General features: G+C 46.5%; 1 protein-coding gene across 3 annotated transcripts in view; it reads left to right on the top strand.

Moving 5' to 3' along the window:
- Slco3a1 (solute carrier organic anion transporter family, member 3a1) overlaps nt 1-16,849 on the top strand; it is a 282,751-nt gene that overhangs the window by 217,478 nt on the left and 48,424 nt on the right. For all 3 annotated transcript variants that reach the window (XM_087598996.1, NM_177481.2, XM_087599034.1), the window contains exon 5: nt 12,326-12,490. In XM_087598996.1, coding sequence (XP_087455122.1) covers nt 12,326-12,490 — 165 coding nt within the window. The remainder of the gene's footprint in view (nt 1-12,325; nt 12,491-16,849) is intronic.

The following is a 16,849-nucleotide window of genomic DNA, read 5'->3' as shown; positions in this document are numbered from 1 at the left end:
ACAGTACATCAGTAATACTCCCTCTTTGTTCTTTTTCTGCCTGGGATAGCCTTTCTTCTTTTGGTTCACTTTCGGGCTGTCAGCTATATTGTGTTTGGATATGTGTCCTCTGCTTGGCCTCTGCAAAGTCCCTACTACTGCATTACCACTGTCGTCTGGTCCACCCGGGGTGGTAGCCTCTATCTACACGCAAACAAAGCTCTCATTCATCTGTTCATTTGCAGTGCATGACAGTGCCTGACATGGAAGTGGTGCCATTTTAATAAATGAAGTAACACGAGCGCATGCACACACACACACACACACACACACACACACACACACGCACACTCACATACACACACACAACAGGGCCTGGGAGCATGACTCAGTAAAGGGTTTGCTGGACAAGTTTGGGACCTGAGCTCAGATCTCCAGCATCCACATAAAAAGCCAGGCACGGTGGCACACACTTGTACTCAGGAAACTGAGACGGGAAGATCCACCGGGCTCTCCAGCCATTAAGCCAATCTAGCTGAGTCAGCAAGTTCCAGATGCACTGAAAGATTATCTCAAAAGACGCTCAGCATCAACTTGTGTGTACCTCTATAGAGATATACAACACACACACACACACACACACACACACACACACACACACCACAGAGAGAGAGAGAGAGAGAGAGAGAGAGAGACCACCACCACCACCACCACCAAAAACAACATCCAAAATGTCTGTTCTTACCTGTACCCCACAGAATCTATCTAGCCTTATAAGCCATCAGTTCTGTTTTAAGGATATGGAAATCAAACTTAGCAATGGAAAGAAAAGACATTTGAATCACCGTGAAGAAAAACAATGGCTGTCTCCCTAAGTTTCAGTGAGGCTGTCTCTCTGGCTGAATAGACTCTCTGGAAAAACAAATGCCATCGCCAGGTGCTAAGTGACCTTTCTGTAGAACGTACTAAAACCGTCTCCCGAGGCAGCACAGATGTCCCCTAAAACGGTGTGTCTTCAAAGGGGCTGCAGCTGCAAGGGGAGAACACTTCTGCTCCTTGCTGGCACTGGCAGGTACTGACTTGCCGGGATGGGTGTAGCTGCCTGTGTCCAGGCTCGGAGTCCTCAGGGGAAGGTCCTGACTTTGGTCTCTGAGAGAGGCAGTGAGAAGCTAAGCACTCTTGGCTCAGCCCTTCACCCTGACAGACAAGTAGCCTCTAGTTGTCCTTGAAAAGACTGCTGAGCCCTGTGCACTTCCTCTAGTGGAGCCTCCCTGTGAGAGGATCAAGCTCTTCCTTGATACCTCACCCTGGCCCAGCACAGCCCAGCCCCACCTGCATCAGTGGTCCTTCTAGGCTAAACCTCTGCTGCTGCCTCCCGTTCCTGATCTCCCCAGGTACCCTTCCTGACCTCAATTCCTCACTTCCAGAAAGGAAGACCCACCCTGAATGTAGTCAGTTCCTTCTCAGGAGCTCAGCCCCAGACTAAATCAAAAGATTTGTCCTGCCTGCTTCCTCACTATGGAAACAGTGTAATCAACCCTTGCCTCTCATGCCTACTGTGGCCCCTTCCCAAGGCTACAAAGGGCACTCTCAGAATGAGAGACAGCAGAAACCCTTCTTCCTTCAAGGCACTGCAGTCACGTGTTTTGTCACAGCAACTGGAAAAGTACAGTTACTCCTGAAGCATCCTGGCCAGACCCTCTCCAACCCACCCAGGCTTCCTCATGGCCCACCTGTGAGCACGTGGTAAGAGCTACACGTGTTTGTGTGCTACCACAAGCCCACAAGTGACCCACTTGTGTCAGGAAGGGTCTGCTTGACCAGGCTCCAGTCCTGGCTTCTTCTATTCCTTTTCAGCTCAGTGGTTAGATTTGGCTACATTTTTCTTATTGAATGAGTGCCTGTACCTCTCATTCAAGTGTGTTTGTGAGGAGTCTGATAGTCTGGGCAGGTTCATGCTTCCGGCTGGACACTGTCTATTAGATGACTTGTCTCCAGAGCTGACTTCTCTCCTCCTGTAGATATGTTGTAAAATCTACATTCTTGCTTCCGTAATGAAAGAAACGGTCTGCCCTTCCCAAATGTCTTGAGCCAGGCTGTACCCACACCCTGCTGTCACAGGAGCCTGGTTATGATTCCTCAGGCACCAGACTGGTCCATGGGTTCATAGTGTTTTATCACGGAAAGCCTGATGGGACCAGCATTGGGAGAGGAACATGTCCCTTAATGTGCTGCTGTCCTCTGGCTGTTTTAGCAAGGCTAGTGAGACAAACAAGACAGGAGACCCAGCATGAGGCCAGGCATGGTTGGCACGTCAGAATGTTTGTTGAGTGAATAAGCAAAGGCAATAGCGAGAAGATAGCATCTCCCAGAGGGGGAATCTGTGAAACTGATCAACAACACCAAGAAGGGAAAGCAGTGGCTATCCAAACAAGTAGAAGCTTTTCTATGATCTGCTTGGAGTCTACGGGGCAAAGGCAAGTTCATATGTGTATGCAGATAGGCATGCACATTCGTGCACATAAATGTAGAGGCCAGAGTTCACCCACGTGTGTCATTCCTGTAGAGACATCCGTGGTTTATGTTGCTATTGGTCTTTTGTGTTGTTTTGTTTTCTCAGATGGGCCCTTCTCTAGCCTGGGACTGGTGGGTTTATTTAGACTGGCTAGTCAGCAAGCCACAGGGAGAGTTCTGTTTATTGTTACCTCCCAGGTGCCAGGATGACAAGCGTGTTGTCTTCATTAGGGTTACTGTTGCAAGGATGAGGTTTAATTTGGCTTGTACTTCCATATCGCTGCTCACCAACTGAAAGAAGACAGGAATTCTAGGACGGGAACCTGAAGGCAGGAACAGATGCAAAGGCCGGGGAAGGGTGCTGCTTACTGGCTTGTGCCTCCATGATTTGCTCAGCCTGTTTTCTTATAGAACCCAGGACCACCAGCCCAGGGATGGTCCCACCCAAAATGGGCTGGGCCCTCTCCCATTGATCCCTACTTAAGAAAATGCCTTACAGTTGTATCTTATAAAGGTCTTTCCTCAACTGAGGGTCGATCCTTTCAGATAACTGGTTTGTGTCAAGTTGACCTAAGACTAGTCAGCACACGTGGGTCACGGCGCCAGGCCTTTCTACATGGACGCTGGGTATTGAACGCAAGTCCTCATGACTAGCACAGCAAGCACTTTACTAACAGCCATCTCTCCCTCTTTGAAGCTCATGCCTTCTATCAGCACATGAACAGCTCTGAGCAGGCCTGCTCCAAGGAAGGCTGGATAAGTTCATTTTAATCTATATTTCTCCATGCTGCATGATTGAGACTGTGCTGCATCTACGATCATTGGCGAACACTGCCAGAATTCAGGGTACAAGATGAAGAGGACCTCAGGAAGTTCAACGGGATGCATTAAAGGGCCATGGAGGCCTACCTAGAAGGATGGGAGGACAATAATATTGCTCAGGAGGAGCAAGCAGATGTTCTTGGGTGTGCTTAGGAGAAGGGCGTCTAGTTTGTAATATGTGATTGTGGTAGAAGACAGGTGAGGATAGCCCCATGTGTAGAAGAGGGTCTGCTCTCTGAAACGGCCCAGAAGTCCCGATTGCTTTATGAATGAATCCTCAAAGTCTTGGCATTGACCTTCAACTAAAAGTGCCCGGACTCTGTTTTATAAACTGCTGCTTCCCTGCCAGCAGTTTGAGTCCGCATCACCTGTATGGTGTCTTAAAATACCTCTTTGTATACACCCCACAGGAAAGTATGCTCCCAGAGCTGGAGGGGGAGAGGCTCAGGCACAGTGATATCTGAAAGCCCCTGAAGTCTTTCTAAGTAAATTGCTAACTGGACATGAATGCCAGAGAAAAGGAGGTCCCTTGCTGGGTCCCCATGAAGGGCTAACAGGCCAGAGCTGTGCCTCCCCCATTTCCCCGTCGTTGGACTTGTATAAATTGACGTGCTGAGAGAACGCTGTCAGAAATAAGCTGTGACTGGATGGGTCCCCACAGTGACCTGACTACCATGAGGGACCTCCTGCGAGCAAGCATGGTAGAAAGTAGCTGACTGGCTGGGCTCTGAGGTGGGCTGTGCATCAACCTGCTCTTGCAGAATGTTACTGTTTGTCTTTGCAGACTTTCCAGGAATGAATTCTCACATCGTGGGAGTTTTCACTTCCAGAAAAGCTAGGGACAGCAAACCCTGTGTGGCACCAGGGCAGAGAACATTTTCACAGAGGAAGTTTATAGACACAGGCGTGAAGTAGGGGCACCTGTTTGCTTACAAGACTTCTTATTGCCTAAGCCAATCTCTCCCTGCTGCCTTTGCCTTGGAAAGATGCAGTGCGTGGGTCTGAAGATGCAGACCCTGCTGCTTCTGAGCCTCCATTCCTGTCAGCTCTGTCCTCTCTGGGTAAGCCTGTGCTTCCAGTCCATCCATGGAGAAAGGGAAGACACTGGATAATACAGGTGTGGAACTACAGCCTGAGCCTCTCTCTGTCCTTGCTTTAAATGTGCTTGTGAGTGGCCCCTCCACTCCTCTCTTAGACCCTCTTGGTGGTCCCAAAAGAAGCAGTGGGACCAATCAGTTCTTGGCGGGGACTCTCCGGGCTGATGCACACCAGCTCACACTCAGCCCTGACAGGTGCACACCAGCTTACGTTCCTCCCCACCCCCCATCCCTGGCCAATGCACACCAGCTCAGAGCCTTCCGTTCTAAGTGATCTTTTCAAGTTGATGGTTTCCCTGCTTGCTCACCCAGGCCACACCTTTGTCCTTGCAAATAAAGAAAGCACCTGTCCTGTGCCTGCTCCCTTCTAAGGGCCAGACACCTTGAAGGTACTTCTTGCAAACAGGAAATGGGAGTGGTCAGGGCAGAGACTTGGGAACAGCCTCAGCTGTACTGGTGAGAACACAGTAGGTCCACGGCTGCAAGGAGAGGCTGCCTAGTCTGAGGCCAGCGTGTGTAATAAATGCTCGCTTCCAGAAGATTCATGGTCACTGCCACGTTCCTCTTGTACCTGGACTTTCTTCCACTCTCCACCAGAAAACGCCAACATTGTCAATGGGAGTAAGAAAAGACAAGTATTCTGGATTTTGGTGTGATTTACCTTGACTGAGTTAACTGCCCCACTTCCACCACAGTCGTGAGCCTATGAAATTTCACTAGTCGTTTGGTCCTGAGTTTGCCTTTGACTCTGTGAAGCCTGCGACAGTTTCCCTCCAGGCCTCTGTGACTCATGCGCTCATTTAGTTAGTGGATTCCTTAGCCTCCCCTGCTCCCCTGTACTTATTACACATATGCTGTTCCTGGACATGGCGCCCTAGTGTGTTGATCTCTGCTCTCAGGCAGTTCTTCTCCTGAGAAAGCTAGGAGACGAGGCTCTGCTGACAGTTTTGGCAGCTCCAGTTTGGGCGCGTGGAGAACCAGCCGGGAGACGGCTACATCATGATGGTCCATCTCTCCCTTGATCTGGAATCACTCCAGAACCTCCGTCATATTATTTTCCCATTTCTCTCCTTCCTCCTTCCTTCCAGCCATCCTACTATGATGATTTCTGATAATCTACCCAGCTCTTCCCACTTCTCCCTTCTCTCCATGTCCTACCTGTTGTAAAATGCTTCGTGTCGACTTGGCCTTTAGAAAAACATTTTCCCTCATGGTTTCTTTCTTTATTTTACATTTTTTTTTTAAAAAAATGTCATGTGTATGGATATCTTTCTTTTTCTTTTATTCTTTTTTCTTGCTTCTTTTTTTCTTTTATTGGATTTTTTATTTACATTTTAAACGTTATCACCTTTCCTGGTGTCCCCTCCAGAAATCCACTATCCCCCCCTTCTATGAGGGTGCTTTCTCACCCACCTACTCCCTCCCTCCTACCTCCCTGCCCTGACATTCCCCTACCCTGGGGCATCGAGCCTTGACAAGACCAAGGCTACATATACAGATGGAGCCATAGGTCCATCCTTGTGTTCTCTTGGGAGTTTCAAATCCCCATGTCAGCCTGAAGGTTCAGAATTTGGATTCTTGAGTCCAGGCTGACGTGAGTTCATGTTTACCCTCCTTCAGTTCTCAGCTTTGCATTCCTGTACAAGGTGGAGTTTAAAGGCTCTTGGTGCCCTGTGTCAGAAGTGCTGATCCTAAACCTCCCTGCCACTCTGATGGATGCAAAGTCCTCTGTGCAGTGTCCTGTCCAGCAGTGGAAGTCTGACACACATGGCTTCCATGGTATCTTGTTGTATATCTTCCTGTTTTGACAGTAGGATCAGTGGCACGATGACATATCTTTCAGTAGAGGGACTAAGGTATAATTCACTGGGGTCTCCATCGAGCCCCATGATAACCACTGTTGGGGCTCCTCCATGTCCTAGAAGGATAGTAAGTTAGGATATTTGACTTCCACCCTGACCTGTGATTGGTTCTATGGAGGAGGAGGTGCCTCTTCTTAGCTCCAATGATGACTCTCAAGAGCTCAGCTGAACACCTCCAGCTGTCACTCAGCAGTCCACCCACAGAGATGAGTCACCAAAGCAAGCCTGGCGACTCCACACTGTACAAACACCAGGACACTTGGTCCAACTTCTGCCTGCTAGTCTTGGTGTGCATTGAACTCTTGCCTGTGCGCCAGCCAGGGATGCTGAGTCCTATGCTTCTTGATCTCTTTTCATCTTCCCAGATGGGTAGGAATGAAGACCGGCTAAGACTTGAATCCAGAGTTGAAGTCCACAGCACCTGCCTCTTTAGAGCATGGCCCCTGACTTGGCTTTATACAGCCCTCCTCAGCCAAACTTTTTCTATGGTGCCAGGCTCCTTCTTCAACCCTTCAGCTCTTTTTTGTTGTCATTCTTCCTTTCTTACCTCCTTTCCTCAAAAATTCTTGGACTAAGTCCGAGGTCCACGACACACAGGATCACTTTTCCTAGTGAGGTGGCATATTTGAATACTTGGCTCCCAGTTGATGGAATTGTTCAGGAAGCATTCATAAGTATGTGATTGGGGGTGGGTTCTGAGGTTTTAAAAGCCCATACCATTCCCAGATAGCTGTCTGGTTCTTTCTGTTTCTGTCTCTGTCTGTCTCTCTGTGTTTCTGTCTATCTCTCTCTGTCTCTCTCTGTTTCTATCTCTCTGTGTGTCTCTGTCTCTCTGTCTCTGTGACTCTGTCTCTCTGTGTTTCTGTCTCTATCTCTCTGTGTGTCTCAGTGTCTCTGACTCTCTCTCTCTCTCTCTCTCTCTCTCTCTCTCTCTCTCTCTCTCTCTCTCATGGTTTTGTCTCAAGATGTGAGCTCTTTCCTGTCCTAGTGCTATGCCTTCCTGCCTACATTCCACCATGCCCTCTGCCATATGATCATGGACTCAGCTCTCTGAAACCATAAGCCCCAAAGAACCTTTGTCTCCTAGTAGTTGCCTTAGTCACTTAAGTCACTTATTTGACTTAGTTGCTGTCTTAATGTAACAATAGAACGGTAGTTAGGACACCCATGGGCAACAGGGATTTTCATTATTGTTTTTTGGGGGAAAGTGAAGCTGTCCAACCTGGCAGATCCAGGCTGCTTTCATAATCTTCATAATAAAATAGTAGCTCACCGAATCCAGGAAAGAAGAACACACTTGTCGCAAGGACCTGCTGTGGTGGCTTTCACTGTGGCTGGCGTTCCTGCTATGTCTCTCTCATTGTGGGACTATTCCCTGCTTCTATTTTCTCATTTGTAAATGGAGGATACCAATGGTTCCAAGATTGTGGGGTTTTTGTTTCATCTTTGTTCCTTTGGAAGGGGAGTGGAGGGGCTGTGTTATGTGTCTGTGAGTTGATGGTGAACCCTTAGGATGACAATAGTCCCCAAATCTGCCTTTCCTCTCCTAAGGGACCCACAGTGAACAGCAATCCTCTGTCCCATAGGAATGTCTTCTGAGGGTTCCCAGTATGCAGCCTGCTTTTCATGAAGCCAGGCCCCCTGCATGGTTTCCAGTCTTGTACCATCCTGGTGACATCAGTGGGCTCCTAGAGAGAGCTGAAAAGGTCCCTCTACCTCTGTTGGTAGAACTGCATGATTCAAACTCCTTCCACCCAGCTCCAGTACTAAGACTAAATCAGTAAAGAGGATTAAATGGCTTGTGGGGGATGCAGATGTTCAATGGCCTGTTACAGCCCTGGTTCACCAGCCTCTGTTTTTCTGGGCTACTCCCTCCTAAAAAGGTTGGATTTTATGGTTTTGCAATACACTCGAAGCACTAAGACAGCCTTCCAGTCAAGCTAATTAAGGCCTCATTTCCAAGCAGGAGTATTGAAGGTGGGCTGAACCTGTAAAAATGGAGTCAGCTTTTGATAGCTACAAGTTATTGCAATAAAATTGTGGGTGGGAGGAAGAATGTGGGAGGAAGCTGTCATTTCTGGAAGCCAATCAAGTTGGCTACAAAGAGAAAAGGGTCATGCAAATAAGGTGTCCCAGTCCTTCCTTCAGTCCAACGATTCTTGAACTTAATGATTTTTAACATCTAATTCAAGGAGAAATTAGTCATTAGGCATTAAGACAAGCAGAAAGACTCCTGTCTTAACAAAGAGCCCTTCCTGCAGGACGGAATGAACTCAGGAATAATTAAAAGCTTGCAGAAGTACAGAAATGTTCTATTAACTGAAGTCGCCTTCATGGAACGAGGGCCCTTCCTACCCCCGAACAGATCATGGAGGTTATGATGAAGAGTTACGGCTCTACTAAGGTCTAAAGAGATGTGGCAATTGACTCAAATCATCATCAGTGTCATTTTGGAGGCAGATAAACTTGGCTGTTGGATGGAGTCTCTCTCAGCAGAGACTGCATTCCAACTGAGGAAATGAAGCACACAGTAAGAGCATCCTAGCTGGATTGTCCCAACCCTGTCCCGTTGCTTCCAGCATCTAGACGCCATCATTCCGAAAGAGCGTAATGACTAAGTAGCAGTTGTGTTTCACACTACGCAACAGCAGCCAGGACTCTCCTGTTCACATTCACCCATTCTAATAGGTCCTGTGATCGCAGGGTGTGGTCCATACTGTTCTCTCTGCCGTGTGTGGCTATAACTCAGCAGAACCTTATCCTGGGTACAGAATGGCCTCATGCTTGGCACACACACTGTCTCATATTTGCCCTGGCTCATCAACAAGGATTGACCGTGATGGATTCTTCACGCCCAAGACACCTTTGACGGGGAAGAACAGATCACCCTCTGTTTGTGACTGTGGTGTTCATCTTCCATATTTGTTAAGCTACCTTCTCAAACACCACAGAGTCAACAGTTCTCTGAGTGTTTGTGCAATGCTTAAAAACAATATGGATTTAACAAAGGAAAGTTTCTTAACATTTAAACGCAGATTTTAAAAGCAAACACTCCTAGGCATTCATTTGAAATGAATACTTCTAAAAAGTCAGATTGCCATAAATGTTTAAAAGGCCTGTAAAGGATAAGAACACGGGTGTCCATAAAGACCAGGAAGCTCTAAGCACAGTGTACCGGCATGAAGTGCGAAGACCTGAGGCTGTTTGTTTAAAATCTTTGTTCACACCCTATGTAAAGTTTGGGCTTTAATTTTTCTGTGTGCTTTCAGTTAACCCTAAAGTTGCCTTCCTAAAGCCTCAGAAACACATGTCAAACAACCTAGGTTATTGTCTAAATCCCCTTGGACATCAGATCCGTGCCTCAGCTCACAGTAATCCTGAGCTTCCAGTCCTCTGGTCCAGTCCAGTGCTGTAACTAAACCCTTAAAATCCTCCTCCCCTCTGGAGAGCTTCACTTTGGAAACTTGATATCTTTCCCAGAGATGATAAATTTTAAGTTTTGTATATCTGCCAGTCCCCGGCCTATTGTTCTGTCATTTTGATGCATGGTGCTTGTCTGTTAGCGTTATTAAAAACTTATGTGTCTCCTATTATTATTTTATTCTAATTAGATGGGCCATTTGGAGGTTTCGTCTCCTAGGAGATGCAATTGTGCCTGTGTAATTATCTCTCTTCCTTAGGACAGCTGGCTAATTCATCACCTTGGAGTGCAGGGTTAGGTTCTCGGCCCACCTGTTCATTTGATGTGGCCATAGGCACTCAGTGGGTTTTTCTAATACTTAATCTCTGTGTCTGATCTGTTCTATGTGCACAGAGAGAAAGGAGTACACCCTATTACTTTCCTTGTTTTTGTTAGTAATGTGAGTATAGTAAAATCTGATCCCCCATCCTTTTTGAGACAGGATCTGGTGTATCTCAGGCTGGCCCCCAAACACATTATATATATTATAATCTTAAACTCCCGATCCTCCTGCTGCTACCTCCCAGGGATGGGATAACCAGCATGTGCCACACCTGTTTTGTGCAGACTTAGAGAGCAAACCCAAGGCTTTGTACACGCTAGGAAAGCCACTCTCCCAACTGAGCCACATTCCCAGCCAGCCCCAAATCTAATCATAGGCACAGCACTTGGACAATGTTTGCAGTAACCTACATTTTGCCTCCATCTTTGCTATTTATAGAAAATGATTTGTGATTTACATAAGACTTGTCTTCAAATTACTTGAAATCAGTTTGCTTGTCTTAAGCCATGGCACTTGATGAACCAGCTATATTTGGTTAATTATTTTGCAAATACCACTGGCTTCCACAGAGCGAACAAACCACTGATGGAAACACAGTCCACAGAAAACTGCATCTGTACTGAAGGAGTACAAGTGTAAGGACTGAGGAGATGGTTCAGTGGGCAAAAGTGCTTGCCATGTAATTATAAGGACCTGAGTTTCAATCCCCAGAACTTACATAAAAGCTGGATGAGCAGGACAAGTGTCTAACCTCATAGAGATGGGAGGTGGAAACAGGATTCCCGGCAGCTCTGCAGACCAGCTAGCCTGCCATATGTGGTAGGAAACAATGAGGAGATGACTATCTCAAAGTAAAAGGCAAAGACTGACACCCAAGGCTGACCCCTGACCTTCATACACATGCCTTGGCGTACATGCACCTGCAACACACACACACACACACACACACACACACACACACACACACACACACACACTAAATCAAGTAAAGGTGTCAATCCTGATGAGACAGGACTGTTCTAGAACCATCCAGGATGTGTTACCACAGCATAACTGAGGAGAGTCAGTTGAAGAGCATGTGGTGAGAATTCTCACTGCTGGACTCCTAAGCAATGTCCTTATTTTCAAAGCACAGAAACAAATCTCCAATTTTTAAAAAGCGCCAATGTAAAAAGAAGTGTCTGTGGGTTATGAAACCACACTGTAAGGAAAATAGAGGCCAACAAACAAGATGAGATCATGCAACCTCCCCACACTACTACTGGGCCCTGTTGAGAGGTAACAGAACGGAACAGAAGCTTCAGAGTATGTATACCAAAAGCCAACTATTCTGGATCCCTAAGAGCCTTTGGCTGTCTTGGAGCCTCTTCTGGGTCAGGTTGGATAATGAAGAAAGGCCACCTGGGAGGAAGGGAACTTGTGTGGTAAAAGCTTGAGAGAAGAGTATTACAGTAGACCAAGAGGACCTAGCATGAGACATGGATGCAACTGGAGGAAAGAAGGGTAGGGCATCCCGGAGACATCCCAGCACCATGACATATGCTAAAAGCCCAGACTACTACCCCAGACTCCTTGTTATGGCTCTCCTTACTGTGAACATTTGAGCAGTTTAAAAAAAAAAGCCTAAGCTGATCCCACTAGTTACTGTGTAGGGTGTGATCAAATCAAGGTTGGTAACTCAGACCCCCTTGGGATGCCCCAGCTCTGCAAGTGAGAGCCGTCCAGGGAGTGGAGGGAAGGACTTGATTTGCTCATGCCTATGTTCTAAAGGACAAGGGTTTCCTCTCTTTCTCAATACCAATGACATCAAACATATTCTTCCAGTACTCATACAGAGCACGGTTCTAAATGGTGAACCTCTAGGGGGCACATCGAAGCATGCCTAAATATTTTCACATTTAAAATGTATAATATATATATGTTGCAGTTTCCATTTTGGAAATCACAATCCCAAGATGATTTCCTTTTGGAGTAGAGTGAGGGATGAAAAGTTCTTGTAAAAGGTCTTTGACTTAAACTCCTGAAGTTGTGGAATAGAAGCAAGGTAAAGCAGCCTGTTTTAGTAGAAAAATGGATTAATTTGTGGGATTTTGTTGTGGTTTGGAAGCCAGAGTTTTCAGTTACAAATAACCTACAAAATATAGATTCTGGCCTGAGGAACACTCCCCCCACCCCCCAGGGGATGCTCCACATGGTATAGTTTAAAGAAACAGGCAAGAATGCATCAATGAGGGGTCTAAGAAGGTCTTAAAGTAAGCACTCAACATGTATGACCTTGACCTTGCTTTCTGTTCTTCCTTCCTTACAGTGATTCCCAAGGTCACCAAGCACCTGCTCTCAAACCCTGTGTTCACCTGCATCGTCCTGGCTGCTTGCATGGAGATTGCTGTGGTGGCCGGCTTCGCTGCCTTCCTGGGCAAGTACCTGGAACAGCAGTTTAACCTCACCACTTCCTCTGCCAACCAGCTGCTCGGTGAGTGGGTCTCATTGTCCTCCTGCTTTACCAACATGCTCAAAGAATGCACGGAGCTCCAAAAAGTGTGAAGAAGTGTACTAAGGTAGTAGCCATGGTATAATGCGTATCCTTTCAATTCAAGGAACTTCAGAGTGATGTTTTCACAGCTACTAAAAACATACTATTAGGGCCAGTGAGAAGGCTCAGCAGGGAGAGCATCTGTTGCTCCAGGCTGACGACCCATGTTGAATACCCAGAACTCATGGCTGGAAGAGAGAATCAACTCCAAAAGTTGTCCTCTGACCACATGGGTGGGTACCAGGACACACAGAGCCAGAATAAAAATACTTTAAAAAAGTGTTTTAAGAAAACACAATGATATATACGATATATGTAGGAAGCATCGCAAGAGGCCAGGAAATCACTTGTCTAACGTGAATGGGAAATTTTGAAGCATATATGATAGAAGAGAGCAATGGAAGTCCATCTTAAAAGATTAGTAGATTTTTATTAGACAATGAGAATGATCTTAGCAGCATAAAACCCACACTTCACAAATACAGATCCTGGAGGATATAACCATGTGCCAGAGAGATTGGTCAGTGGGTAAAGCTTGTTACACAAGTGTCCTAACTTGATCCCAGGAGCTCTCATGAAGGTGGAAGAAGACCGCCAGCTCCAAAAAGTTGTCCTCTGATCTCAAAATACACTGTATCACTCCTCCCCACATATACATACGCAATAATATCTTGAAAAAATAAAGTTAAGAAGGCATGCCCATGCTGTTGACCATGCCCATGGCAGGCATAACTAATGGATCACAGAATTTTTCCCAGTGTGAGGCGAGGCTTTACAGTTCTCACCAGGCATCTACTTCTAATCATTTAAAGACGAGTTAAGAAAACCAATCTGCCCTCTCGAGAAGCAGCATTGCCGAGGTGGGGTGGACCGTATGTTCACAGAGTATACCTTAGACTGCTTTTCATGTGAGAGGAATTTACTCTTCACTCTTCATATGATCGACAGGCTGCATTAATTGAGTTGACCACCTCAGAACTTGACTAGGATTGTCGAGAACAAAGCAATTGAGGATGCTGAGTTCCAATGTAAACTTGATAGGAATGATACATAATTGGTGATGTCCTGCATTCAGTTGAGGGCTGAAGAGGGGATCTTGGTTAATAGCATAGATAGCTAAAACACTAAAGATAAAAGATTTCTAAGCAGTGAAACAGAAGGGAATTGCAGAAGGGAGGGAACCTGAGTGGACAGCCCTAGCAAGAGCTCAGCTGATCCTCTGAAAGGGCAGAAGAGGGACATGTGATTAAGGTTGCTGAGTACAATGTATGCCCAGGTGGCAGAGGGTTCCAACTCCTAGACTTCATCTTTGTTGTCAACTGGGAAGAATAGGAGGATTTCCTTATCATACCCTTTAGCATCTCCTGGGGTGGGGCTGGAGAGATGGCTCTGCAATTAATAGCACTAATTGTTCTTACAGAGGACCTGGGTTCAATGCCCACATAGTGACCCACACCATCCATAGCTCTAGTTCTAAGGGATCCCATACCCTCTTCTGACCTGCAGGCACCTGGAATGCACATGGTGTTTGCACACATATACACTCAGGCAAAGCATGCATACCTAAAATAAAAAATCATAAATCTTACAGTTTGATTGGTAAAGTCCCTGCTGCATGAGGATGAGGATGTGATCTTGGGTGCCCGGCACCTACTTAAAAGCCCATCAAGGCAGGGCACATCTATAACCTCATGGCTGAGGGAAGAAGAGACAGGCAGATCCCCAGAGTTCACTAGGGATCCAGTCTAAACAACTGGTAAACTCTTGAATTCAGTGAGCTATTGCATCTCAGAAAATAAGGTAGAGAGGCTGGTAAGCTGTCTCCATGGCTAAGAGCTCTTTGAGAGGACCTAGGTTAAATTCCACTACCTCCATGGGAGCTCACAACTGCAAATAAGTCAGGTTTTGGGAGATTCAGTGCTCTCCTCTGGCCTCAGGCATACACACAATGCATGAGCATACATGCGGGGAAGATGACCGTATACATAAAATAAAATAAAAACTTTAAATAAAGTGGAGATCCATGGGTAAAGGTAGCAAACTTCAGCTACCAGCACCCATATACCCATGTGCATCTGTGCATGCACACAAATGAATATACATACACACACATACTTACATACACAGAGGGGGGAGGGGAAGAGGGCGAGGGTGAGGGAGAGAAATTTCCCATTGCTTCACAAAATGGCCAACAAATTAGAAGGATGCTGACCAGCATGGGTGATGAGGGACATGCACATGAAACCTAAAGGGGGCGCTGTGGCACACTGATGGGATAGATAGTGCTGAGTGCTGGTGAGGATGAGGAGCAACTGGAACCCACACTGCAGTGGGAATGCACAGGGGAGCCTCTGCTTTGGGCAGTTTTTGCAGCACCCATTAAAGCTCAGCATATGCCTGTGCTGTGATCCATCAGTTCTGCTTCTGGGCACTTATCCAACAGACTGGAGTGTTTAGGTCCACTCATTTACATATGCATATATAACAACATTCAGAGCAGCTTTATGCATAATTATCTCACACTGGAACTAACCCAAATGTCTGTCTACGGCAGAATGGGTAAATAAACTATAGACTGTTCATTCTATACCACACGGCTCGGGAAAGGACGAATTCTCACACAGGCTTCCATGGGAATGTGTACGAGTTGAAAGATGTCACACACAAAGAGAAAGAGGTATTTATGGGACTTTAAAAAAAATGAATTGCCAATTAAAGTAAAAGAAGCCAAAGCCACAGATGTCCTTGAAGACTACAAAGAGGTACCCGGGAGCCTCTTAGGCAGCTTGCAAGTGCCCGTGTGTGTGTGTGTGTGTGTGTGTGTGTGTGTGTGTGTGTGTGTGTGTGTGTGTGTGTATGTGTGTGTACAAGCATGTGCGCATACATGCATTTGTGCATTTACGTATGCATTCATTTGTAGGCATGTGCAGTGTGTGTGTGTGTGTGTATGTGTGTGTTCGTGCACGCATGTGCCTTCATGCATTTATGCATGCATTCGTTTGTAGGCGTGTGCAGTGTGTGTCTATGTGTGTGTATGTGTGTTATATACATGTGTATACAGGTGCACATTCACACACATGCATGTGGAGGCCAGAGGTCAACAGCAGGTTGTCTTCTTCGGTCCCTCTCCACCTTAGTTTCTGATGCAAAGTCTTTTTCCGCACTGAACCAGCTGGCCAGCATGTGGCTGAGCTCGACCTGTCTCCCTGCAGTCCAGCTCTGTGATTCCAGTTGTGCGCCCCTACTCCTGGTTCTCGTGAAAGTGCCAAGGGTCAAGCAGTCCCAAGCCCCAGCGTATCTGGAATTGTTCTAAGCTTGACCTGAGTGCTGGTCGTGCAGGTGTCTGCACATCCAATTTTCCAAATTGTAAAGTTTACCAGGGTGGTCTTTGTGTGTTTCACAGGATACAACATTCTAGTTTAAAAAGAAATCTAAACCCTGACAATTATGAGAGCACACCACAGTTTTCTCTCCCTGGAAACTACTGTGGAATGCAAACTTCCCCCCTCCCCCACTAATCATTCTTACCTTCCACTTTTAGGTAAGCCTTAGTAAACTGCAGCCTGCTTTTCAATGCCTGCAGGACAGAGGAGAAAAACACATTCCCCTGTAATAGAAGCTATAGTTTTTGTTGTCTCTAGAATCTGGGGGTTAGTCCTCCAGCACCCCAGGGTTTATCTCTAAACCCTGGGTTTCTCTGCTGCTGTATCTTCCGCTTTGATTGTGCTTACACAGCTGCATCCTCAGGACCAGGTTCTATTTTAGAAGAAATGCCTAAGTTTTCTATCAACAAACAAATCTATAGTCTGGGGGCAGAAGGTCAGGAAAACAATTCTACTGCCTAGCATCTGTTTGTTTCCCAGTGATGCCTGCATGTTGGAGCACTTAACAAGGTGGAAAGAAAAAGTGGGTGGGGGCATCCTCCTGTTCTCCAGGCAGGCTGGCATCAGGTATCCCCTGTCCCTGTAGACATCTAGCCTGTGGCATAGATCCAGTCAGTCTGTACTGGGGAGAACACACTGCAGGAGAAGCTGGCAGGGTACACTAGGGGAGGCTGATGTAAGGAGATGCTCTCAGAATAGCTCCTGAACTCTCAGAAGAAGGTGTGCATACACTTATCCCAATCTATACGTTCAAGGCTACATACAGGCCACCCACAAAGTCATCAGCAGATGGGTCAGAGTTCAGAGCAGAGCAGGGTAGACAGTCCATGAGGCGATGACATTGATTTATGAGTGCAGATTAAAAGGGCTCAATCTGCATTAGTTAATCTAATGAGGAGGAAGTTTTGGTCCTGGG

This window comes from Rattus norvegicus, chromosome 1 (genome assembly GCF_021556685.1).
Source record: "Rattus norvegicus strain SHRSP/BbbUtx chromosome 1, alternate assembly SHRSP_T2T, whole genome shotgun sequence".
Classification (NCBI taxonomy): domain Eukaryota; kingdom Metazoa; phylum Chordata; class Mammalia; order Rodentia; family Muridae; genus Rattus; species Rattus norvegicus.
The sequence above is the reverse complement of the archived record's forward strand: the minus strand, read 5'-3'. Positions and strand labels throughout refer to the sequence as shown.